Source organism: Hibiscus syriacus, unplaced genomic scaffold, assembly GCF_006381635.1.
Source record: "Hibiscus syriacus cultivar Baekdansim isolate YM2019G1 unplaced genomic scaffold, ASM638163v2 tig00110548_pilon, whole genome shotgun sequence".
NCBI classification, from domain to species: domain Eukaryota; kingdom Viridiplantae; phylum Streptophyta; class Magnoliopsida; order Malvales; family Malvaceae; genus Hibiscus; species Hibiscus syriacus.
Genome location: NW_024062775.1, coordinates 3486307 through 3497611, shown reverse-complemented (window position 1 = coordinate 3497611; position 11305 = coordinate 3486307). Strand labels below are relative to the sequence as shown.

At 32.6% G+C, this 11305-nt stretch overlaps 2 protein-coding genes across 2 annotated transcripts; one reads left to right on the top strand and one right to left on the bottom strand.

Annotated features, from left to right (window-relative positions):
- The first annotated feature begins 4493 nt into the window (after window positions 1-4493).
- On the top strand, window positions 4494-5807 carry LOC120130539 (F-box protein At5g67140-like). The gene is made up of 5 exons (XM_039147761.1): window positions 4494-4667; window positions 4764-4910; window positions 5103-5238; window positions 5312-5410; window positions 5519-5807. The coding sequence occupies exons 1-5, from the start codon at window positions 4579-4581 to the stop codon at window positions 5729-5731; spliced, it is 684 nt and encodes a 227-aa protein (XP_039003692.1). The 5' UTR covers window positions 4494-4578; the 3' UTR covers window positions 5732-5807.
- A 104-nt stretch (window positions 5808-5911) lies between these two features.
- LOC120131030 (PI-PLC X domain-containing protein At5g67130-like) lies at window positions 5912-10978 on the bottom strand. Its single transcript, XM_039148140.1, has 10 exons — window positions 10911-10978; window positions 8537-8641; window positions 8315-8453; window positions 8098-8220; window positions 7787-7924; window positions 7532-7630; window positions 7118-7421; window positions 6803-7026; window positions 6634-6720; window positions 5912-6397 (listed from the first exon to the last, which is right to left on the bottom strand). Exons 1-10 carry the CDS (start codon window positions 10976-10978, stop codon window positions 6206-6208), a joined length of 1479 nt encoding a protein of 492 aa, XP_039004071.1. The 3' UTR covers window positions 5912-6205.
- Window positions 10979-11305: the final 327 nt, after the last annotated feature.

The following is an 11305-nucleotide window of genomic DNA, read 5'->3' as shown; positions in this document are numbered from 1 at the left end:
CCGTAACTCCTAACCCAAGATTTGGGGCGTTACAAGGGAAATAATGTCAGGTAGCGCTACAACATTAAGAAAACATTAAGTTAAGAATCGAATGGGTTAGGAAGGTATTTGGCCACTCTTACTATAACTATGCACACCCCTACATTCATTTATCTAGTAAAGATTAATAACATTTAACTAACAAGAATCAACCTCCATTCATTCAAGTGATTAAACAATTAACAAGGTTAGATTATTGGCAGCATGCATCTCAATATATAAATTTGTTTTTCATCAAACCTAATGCTGAGCATAAGTAGTATGGAATATTAATAACATTCATTACTAAACATCATCAATAAGACATACATGAAGATAAATTCATTTATAAAATTATCTTAAAAGTACAAAAACATAAACATGGAGTTAAATACAAATCATAGCAAGAACATTTAAACGCACATCAAAGTCTAATACCAAAATAACTTCCCAAAGTTTAACAACAAATCTCAAATGTACTTTGCACTTCCCTATCTTAATGAAGAACAAAAGTAAAAACATGATAAGATCTTTTTTACCGTCGCTGGTACACGTCAAAGATTCCCCCAAGATGCTACAACACTCCCTAACGATGGGTCTAAGCAACCATAGCTGATAAAAGGTAAAATACGAGAAGAAAATTTGGAGAGAAAAGTTATGTTTTTAAATGGTGTGACTACCCCTCCTATTTATAGGCTAGGAGAATTTTCCCTTAACCAAAAATATTTCTCCATGTTTCAGGTGATTTCCAGCATTTGACAACTGCCCCACCAGTTGTCCATTCTAGAAGATTCTTATAACTACTTGATGGTCATTAGTTGTTTCAGCTTCATCGCAGTATTATCTGCAGTTTCAATGAATGCCACAACATTGGTGTATCAGTTTCCAGCAATAAAAGCAAATTAAGCCCAAAGTTTCTCAACTAACTCACATGATGCAAATGATGCAAAAACATGTACAAATGATCCTAATGTGTTCCTAATAATGCTGAAGTTCAAGCTTAACCTAGGTGAAAAGATCTTAAAAGATAACTCTTTTGGAGAGTTATCAATATCATGTATTTGTACCTTTCGTGATCTCTACGTTTATAATGAATTATTATATTTTTTCATCAGTGAAACTGGGCAAGATCGAACCACATTAGAATCTCACCCCTTGCATATATCTTATTTATTTTTTTCACTTACAAGTTCCCTACCAAAATATATCAAACAATATATACATACATATGAATTTACAGACCATATATATATATATATATATATATATATATATATAAGGGTCTTATAATTAATGATGCCCTATTAAAGTGGTATAACATTGTGCTCAGATACAGATTACACTAAAACTCATAAATGATGTTGGTGCTTTGATCAAACTCAACACAATTTAACTACTTACGTAAGGAAATAATTAATGTTGAGTCTACAAAATTCAGTAAAATACAACTACTCAATAGTACAATATGAGACAAATAATACATAAATATTAAGTGAAAAAAATAAGGCATGCGATATATAACACATATAGCATATCAATTTGTGCATATGAATACAAATGAGTCTTAAACTAACCTGGAGTAATACATAAATATATGAAGGCTTATTGTTATCATATTATTAATCATACATATACCATGTCATTACACAAATGATTCATATGAGTTATCACAAACATAATTTAATTTTATCCATTGATTGAAGTTGTTATCGACTGAATTTATTATTTTATTATAATTCTCATACTGAGAATTATATGTGACATAGATATCGGGTATCTCAAATAATATTACATTCTAAATTTAAATGTTAAAAAAATTATTATTATCATTGATGATTGATTAAAGTTATCTTTGATGTTTGAATGAAATTGTAGTTGATTGATATGATAAACACAATAATTCATACGAAATTATCACATAATAAATAAATAAATAATTGCGTTTGCCCAATTTTCTTATCTTCCTACGGATATATAAATAAAAAGAAAATAATAATGATTTATCTTTTATTTTTTTATTTTTTATTTTCAATTATTCTAATTTCATTCCTAAGCTTAAAGAAAATATGTTATTATACCAGTTTAAACACTATCACATCATCAATACACTTAACTATATATCAGTCAATGACCAAACTGATCAAAATTTATAGCTTTGGTGACTAAATCGATAATATGTTTAGTTTAATGACTAAAAAAGGCTCATGGTTGTAGTTTACCCTCTTAGACAAGAAACGGATCTAGTGGCCCCAGGCCACGTGAGAATTACAAAGACATACACGCACGGTATGACAGCTAATGTAAGAAAGTAGCCAAGCAAAGGCCACCATTCAGATAAGGTAGAATTTCTCTATTGATCCCTATATTATATGCAAGTTATATATTTGATCTCTATACTTTACTTTAATCTTTTCAAAAGTTGCAATTATAATGGTAATCAATATATACTCGTACGCTTGATAATTTAAGTTAGAGGGAACTTGAACCGAAGCACTCAAGGTTCTAGGACCTCAACCTTTGCCATCACAACAGAGGCCTCATTGGTCTAATATGGTAATTTTTAGTCTTTATATTTTTCAAGTTTTGAAATTTCAATCTTGACAATGAATGTTAAATTTTGAAACTAAAATCGATTAAATTGAAGAATGTGTATGAATCATTGTCAAGAATTAACCTAATTGATTTTAGTTTCAATTAGGTTTCATACATATTCTTCAATACTTATATGGATTTAATCGATTAAAATCAATCTAATATGGAAATTTTTAGTCTTTATATTTAATAAAATGGTATAATTATATATTTGATCTTCAATGCTTATATATGCTATTAATTTAGTCATGATTTTTATTTAATTTATTAAATTTAATCCTCCAATAAGATAGTGACATATGTCATTGTATAATTAAAGGTTGTTTTTAATAACTTAATATTTTTAATTTAATTGTTTTTTATTTAACTAAATAATTACACATGACATCATATGATTGGATGGAAAATAAATTACAAAGAAAAGCATAAAGAGTTTGAGAGGACTCAAACTTGGGTCTTTAGAGATGAAAAGTGTCCCCCTAAGTACTCAATCTCTCTCTCTCTCTCGCTATATATATATATATATATATATATGTTATACTTAAATTAATATCAGAAAAAAGAAAAGGAAAATGGGTGTAAAGCATATATTATATTTAGTTGTTATTTCTATAGATTTATGTATATTTTAAACATTAATTTATACAAGACTAAAATAGAAATTAAATTTAAATTTTTATATTTTAAACTAAATTTAATATTTCTATTTTTTCACATTGAAAATTTAATAGTTATAGATATAGTCTCAAAATTGATATTTTTTATTTAACTAATAGTTTTACTTTATTAAAAATTAGAGTAATCATTTATATTTTATTAAATTCTTATTAGATTACATAGCTAAAACGTATAATTAAAAGTCGATTTTAATTGATGATTATAGATACAGTCTAAAAATTAATACTTTTTAACTTAATTAATAATAATTTTATTTTTTTTATTACAAAATAAAATATACAAATCATTTATTTTTATTGAATTACATAGTTAAAATGTAGAATTAAAAGTCGATTTTAATCATGTTTAAATCTTATATTTAGGCTTTTTTTAATTTTGTATGAACTAATGTTTAACATTTATAATGATTATAGATATAATCTAAAAATTGACACTTTTTAATTTAATTGATAATTTAATTTTTATTAAAAATTAAAATGTACAAATCATTTCTATTTTAATTAATTTTTATAAGATTACATAGTTAATATGTGTAATTAGAAATCAATTTTAATCATTTAAAATTTAAATTTAGCTTCTTTTTTAATCTTGTATAAACTAGTGTTTAAGAAATATATAAAATATATCTAAATATTTAACTAAATATAATATATGCTTTAGTGATTTTATGTTGCTAAATTTTATAATTAGTCTAAGTTCAAATCTTATCATATATCTATATATATATATATATACAACAGATATGATGACACACTTCTTCTCCAAAGACCTGGGTTCAAGTCCTCCCAAACACCCTTAAAATGATTGGACGAAAAATAATTAAATTAAATATATTAAAGTATAAAAAAGTAATCATTAATTATACGATGACATGGGTCAATATCTGATTGGAGAATTAAATTTAATAAATTAAAATCATGACTATATTGATATAATATATAAGTATTGAGGATCAAATGTGTAATTGTACTAATTTTATTAATTGCCACGTGTTAAGACTTGATTGAATTCATTTAAATAATTAGGTGACCCAATTGATAAAATTTCAAAAATGATGGTCAAAATGAAAAGGAGTAATAGTTAGGTGGTCAATGTTTAATTTAACCTTGTTTTTTTAAAGGTAATATTCACGAAATTATGACAAAACAATGACCACATTTTTTTGGGTTATGTTGGTTGTATAAAAGTTCTATTCAACTTTCAAGTTTCAACTCCCCTTTCTTGACGTAATACGAAACTAAAAAACCTCAAAAGAAAATTAAAAGATCTGTGCTGTGTTTTTGAAGGTTAATGGAGGAAGAGACAGAGATGGAGCGATTGCCGATAGACTTGTTGGCTCATATACTGGTGATGATCACTTCATTCACCGATTTAGCCCAGTATGTTTTTCTTCTTCTTTGTTTATTTATGCTTCTATTTTGTGCTTCTTTTGAATGGTGATTGTTATGGAGAGATTATATTATTATTCTTGGTAGGGCAAGTGGGGTTTGTAGGAAATGGAAACAAGCAGTGACACAGGCTCTGGCTAGAAGACAATCCCTGAGTTTTGCTGGCTGTAAAATGGACGATGATTCCACTGCTCGTCTCGTTCGTCATGCTTATAGCCTCAAAGAACTCGACATGTAAATCACTTCTAGGGTTCCTTGTTTGATGATTTCTTAATTCGTTCTTCTTTTTCTCTGAATATATATATATATGATGAACATGTCGTATTGGTACTTGCCTGATATGTCAAGTATTGGAACTGAATTCGATTAACATAATTTTATATATGGTAATCATTTTCTTGTACTAATTTCTTATTACAATTACAGTTCAAGAAGTCGTTGGGGTTGTCAAATAACTGACGATGGACTATACCAGATCTCATTAGCAAAGTGTGTTAGCAACCTGACATCAATTTCACTTTGGGGTATGACTGGGATCACTGACAAAGGTGTTGTTCAAATGGTATGTAAAAGCCTTTTTACTCATTAGTCAATCTTCTTGGCCCGCACTTGATGAACTTGATTTTCTCAAACAGATGACCAGAGCCAATTCCTTGAAACACCTCAACGTCGGTGGTACCTTTATCACCGATGAATCCTTATCTGCCATTGCCGATAACTGTTCACATTTAAAGGTTAGTCCCCCCCTCTTTTTTTCTTTTTCTTTTTTCTTGAAGTTTGTTTGTTCTTTAGAGATGATTGAGATTCTGAATTTTGGTTCATTAATTATCATTTAATCTCAGAGCATTGTCCTGTGGAGTTGCCGTCATGTTACAGAAACAGGACTGTTTGTTCTTGTAAGTAAATGTCGAAAACTAGAGTCGATCAATGTGTGGGGAACTAGAGTTCCATGGGACTGTTTCATTGGTTTGCTTACTATCCGACCAGCTCTTCAGATCAAACCACGAGGTTTGCCATTAAACGTTGGGGCAGTGGCAATGTTACCTGTAATATAAGGTGTTCATTCTTCTGGGTATATCAATTGTAATTTTATGAATTTGTTGATTCAATAAATTGAAACTTTACCTCCAAGAAACTGTGTTCAAATTGGTTGGTTCAATCATCTTTAAAAAAAGGACACTCAACAAATTCGTAGCTAGATTACCATACGAAAATGTAGTCCATTAGAATACGCAAGCTAAAATTGCTGTATAAGTACTATTGGTAAACACTTTATTCTTAAATACAATACTGCTCATATCTAATGCATACAAATTTATCAGACTAATAGCAACTTAACCTTGCAGCTAACTTGATAAATCATACAATAATGAAGCAGATTGCATACATGAACAACTAGGTATATTTACTTTTGCCTCAACAGAGGAATCTCAAGAAATCTTTTGATTGTAATCAAATTCTGACTCTGGAGTTTACGTACCATCGCATATTATAAGCCCTCCAAGAAGTGTAGATGATATCCTGAAAAACTACCTGTTCCAGAGAAATGATGAGCTGATCCATGGAAATAAAAACAAGGCAAAAATCAAGTGGTTAGGATGATAGATTGTTGAAGTGGATCCTGAGAACTCAACGGGTCCAGAAAAGCTTCCGAGGTTATCTATCGCCGGACTTGGAGTATGTATTGAAATGTTCTTGCAAGATCCCAAGGGTGCCCCAGGCTGCATAAGAACAAAACAGAGATATTGTTTCAGTCTCTCCCAGACAATGATAAGTAATATCTGATAGCCATTGGTGAAAATTTGGATTAGAAAAAAAAAGTTGAAATTTGTAGATTCTTGTGGCTGTATGCCATATAAAATGTTTCTATCAGTGGAACAAAGGCTTGTTGCAAAATTAGCCTTCAAAGGACTTAGATGAAAATCAGAACACGAATGGTAAATGCATATCAACAAACCTGACAGGCTGCAATAGTATTACATCCACATAGTCTCTGGCCATTGATGCTATCCAGATCATCAAAAACACCACCTCCCTCGCTCCTCTGCATGATTTATCCCGTGTTCTATGGTTAGTGCTTTGCATAGTTTAAAACAAATTTATAGATATCAGTTACATCTGAATACCAGGTAAAAATTGACTGCCAAGAAGTTCGGCATCATATTCCCGGCTTCTTTGTTGCAGGTGAGGATCATGTCAGCTAGTGGTGTTGAATGCACTTTGCAAGCTTGATCTTCATCTGGGAAAGTCGAAAAGTAATTCATAAGGAAAAGAGAGGCACTTTTCGAATTAAGCGGCTGTGATTCTTTTCTGTTTGGGCATTTGCCTGGCTTTACCCCTGGATCTCCAGCTGAAACCCAAAACACCATGAAGGCGTTACTACATAGCTAGTATACGGTATGAAGGCATAAACAAAGGGATTGTATGTACATAATCGTTACCTTCGCTTTCCAATAAGTACTTCCACTGATAGGCAATTCCTTCCTCCACTTCCTTCGAAGCAACCGAAGTAAAGACCAAAAGCCGGTGATTCACTCGCACCATTTCATTTAGGGTAGGCCAATCCTCACCCTTTTTCGGCATCTTGGACACCGGAAACCAATACTTGTTCAAACCAGCATTAGCAAAAAGCTTAGTCAGCCCTTTCGGTGTATGCACGTAGTCCTCGATTATAATGGTTACAATCTCTGTTGGATTTCGATTCAGGAATGCTTCCACTTCCCTCAAGGTGTTAATTGCAGGTTGCTGAAAACCATCCAATAAGCATATTACAAATGATTCCATAAAACATGAAAATAGATATTACCAAAGAAAAGATGATTGTTGAATCCTTAAGATAGAAAATAATATATTACAAAGGCAGTGAAGTTGAAACATCGCCCTTGGAATGAATGGCAGAGCCAAATATCGCCATTGATATCGTACATATCCAACATCAGCCCCCTAACTCCATTCTAAACAATGAACAAAAAGCAAAGCAAATTAGTTGAAAAATGAAGAAAATTATTTGTTTTTATTAGTTTCTCCATTCTATATGATTCCTTCACTTATAGTTTCCCTAAGATTCTAAAAGAATAAGAAGGTGATTTAAAGACAATAGAACTACAGACCTTCAATTGATTGGTAACAGTGTCTTCTTGATTATAAAATGTCAATCTTTGAACACCTGGTAAAGCTGGAGCATTCACTATGCTGAAGGAATTGTGTGTGACCAACCATGAATATTTGTTGAAAGGTAATCCACCAATCTACCACCCCACAATTCACACCAAAAAAAATTATCTCCATCACCAAATAACACACACAAATGGAAGCAAAGAGCTTCCTTGCCAAAAAGTAAACAAATTTACACCATGTTTGCTCAAAACGACAAAAACCCATCATTAAGATGCTAGAAAGAAGAGGAGAAGAAGAAGCTTACAACTGAAGTGGGAATGGCAGCTTTGCCTCTGATACAAAAAGGTTGAGTCTTGCCTAAAGCAGGGCAGTTCCCACAATAAAGACCTGTACCACAATCTGTAGCCTTGGAACATGAATCCAGAAGCTGACAAAATTGTCAAACATTTCACGTTCAAGCTGTAGAGATCATAAACGAAAGGGAAAGAGAATGTGAAAGGAAAGAAGAAGAAGAAAGGAACCTGGCAACTTCCATTAGAACAAGAAGAGGAAATGTTGATGACGGAACAGGCGAGTAACAGAAGAAACAAGTACCCAACTGCAGTGGCTCTGGATAAGCCCGTAAAACAAGTTATCCTATTTATTTGTATTTTTAGCGATCATGGTTTATTACAACTGAACCGACGGCAAAGAGCTATAAGCAACATAACTGAACTGACTTAAAAGAAGAAGAAGAAGCTCACAACCGAAGAGGGAATGGTGGCTTTGCCTCTGATACAAAAAGATTGAGTCTTGCCCAAAGTAGGGCAGTTCCCAAAATCTGTAGCCTTAGAACATGAATCCAGAAGCTGCAAAATTGTCCAACATTTTAAGTTCAGTCTGTAGAGATCATAAAACAACGTGAAAAGAATTGTAAAAAGTAGGAAGGAACCTGGCAACTTCCATTAGAACAAGGAGGGAATGTTGACGAGGGAAGAGGTGAGTAACAGAAGAAACAAGTACTCAATTGTAGTGGCTCTGGATAAGTCATGAAATAATTCATCCTATTTATCAGTATTTTTAGCCACCATGATTTGACGTTTTTACCGAAATATCATCTATACGTCTAATAATTATCTGTTAGGCACCCTTTCTCTTAATATTATTGATCTAACACTCTTTCTAACAAAACACATATAACTTTGCGGCGTTCTGTACGAACTGGCGTCACAACAAGAAAGGTGTTGATGGTAATATGTGTCTTATCCGAGTTGACGTCACGTTAAAAAAGACGTGGATGGTTATCGTGCTTTCGCGAGATTTCTGACACGTACGTAAGACGCGGATAATGATCTACACATTTCCTTTAATACCCCAACTGTCAACCTCCCACATTTATGGGAACTTGTCTACCCCTCCCCTCTTCCCCAAACACAACCTTTAAACCACACTAAAATCTCAAATTCTCTCATTCTTCCGAGTATCAATCTTTCTATTAAGAATGTAAAATATTTTTATTATATTATAATAAATCAATAATTTCTTATTTTATTAAATTTTATTAAACTAACTTTTTCTTAATTTTTGTAATTATAAAATGGAAGACAGTTTGTTACGTTTAGATGGGAATCATATCTCGAGACATTTTGTTGATACGGTAACAATTTAAAATTCTGTTGTAATTTTAATTATTGTAAATGTTTTATTTATTTAATTTGTTTAGTATTAGATTATATTTTAATTTCTATAATATTTATTAAATTATGAGATAAACCGTATATTAGAATCATTATTCGTAACCTGTATGACCGTATTTAGTCAAGGCTGAATTCGGTTACGTAGCAAAATATGAAGGGCACTATAACGTTGAATCCAACCTTATTTCAACATTGGTTGAGAGGTGTAGACCAGAGACACACACATTTCATCTTCCGTGTAGAGAGTGCACAATTACGTTAGAGAATGTTTTCATGCATTTGGGGCTTCTGGTAGATGGGAATGTGATTTTTGGGGTGATGCATGGTGACTGACATTCCTTGTGCAAGGAGTATCTTGGGGTGTCCTGCTTAATTTCAACGGTGTTCGAATACCGTTAAATTGGTTGGATACAACTTTCCAACATTTGAGTTGTGACGCCTCCGAGGAGCATGTTGAAATGTATGCACAGGCTTGCATATTACAGCTCATAGGAGGGATCCTGATGTCCGACAAATCTCACAACCAAGTTCATTGTATGTGGTTGCGTCACCTCACAGATTTTCATCATGCTGGCACACTCAGTTGGGGCTCTACAGTTTTGACATTTTTGTATAGGGAAATGTGTCGAGCTACTGACTATCGAAAAAATGCTATTGGCGGATGTCTCATTCTTCTCCAGTCTTGGGCTTGGTATTTCATGCCCTTTTTATGCCCGCTATTATTGAGGTAATTTCAATACTGATTTCGTATATAAATAATTTTGTTGAGTATATAATGAAAATTATTTCATTGAATAGGTGGTCAAGTGCAAGAAAATATCATCGGGATTTACCTGATGAATTGGAAGAAATTATGCTACTCATTGATCAGAAGACTGGTACAAATGTATGTATTTAAATATTATTATTATCTACTTTTAATTATCGTTATATAATTAGAATATTATTTTGATAAGAATTATATATATTTGTTTTAGTTTCAATGGGCTCTTTATTCTACTGAAGAAATTATGATTTGCATCCCACATCACTTAAGAGCTCATTAGATATTTGGATGGCAGTAGTCCCTCTGATATGTTTGCTATTGTCGAGTGACATCTTACTAATTGTGTGCTCTGTCAATTTGGTTTTGTACAATCTATTCTAGAAGCACCTAAGAATCTCGACGATTTGCTTATCATCTATAGATGGGGCAAAAAAGAAGTCGACTGACTGCTGAAGCACGTTGAGTGGGTAATGATATGAGAGGATCGACGTGGGTGCATTCCCCATACATAACCCATTTATGTGGACCATTACTCGGTTGTGGATATTATGAGTGGTTCAACATGATCATGAAATCGTTCCTACTTTCCGAGGAAGCGCGACACAGGAGCATTCATCGACGTCAACAAAGACGTCTACCGTCACAACATCATCGTCCTATGACTCGTTGACGGACACTTCTGGCTCGTCATCAGCTGCAACACTAGAACTATCACAACAACCACCGTCTACATCACTGTACATTCCGTAGTCATTTCAGATATCACCGTAGCCATTTCATATGCCACTACAGTCGGGTCAGACGCCACCACTTCCATACCAAATGTTGCCACCGCCGTAAAGTTTTATGACCCCTCCTGACAGATATTATAATTGCATGCTTGTATATCCAACTTGGGGTTCATATGTTAGTTATTTGGTGGGTGAAGCTTTACCACATGCACAGACACCTCTGGTGTAATTTTCACACCCATTGATGTTAGTATTTTCGCAGTTTTCACAGTTTTCACAGTTTTCTATGAGCGGTGGGATAGTCAGTCATACACATCCAGGATCTTTATTCTATGGAGG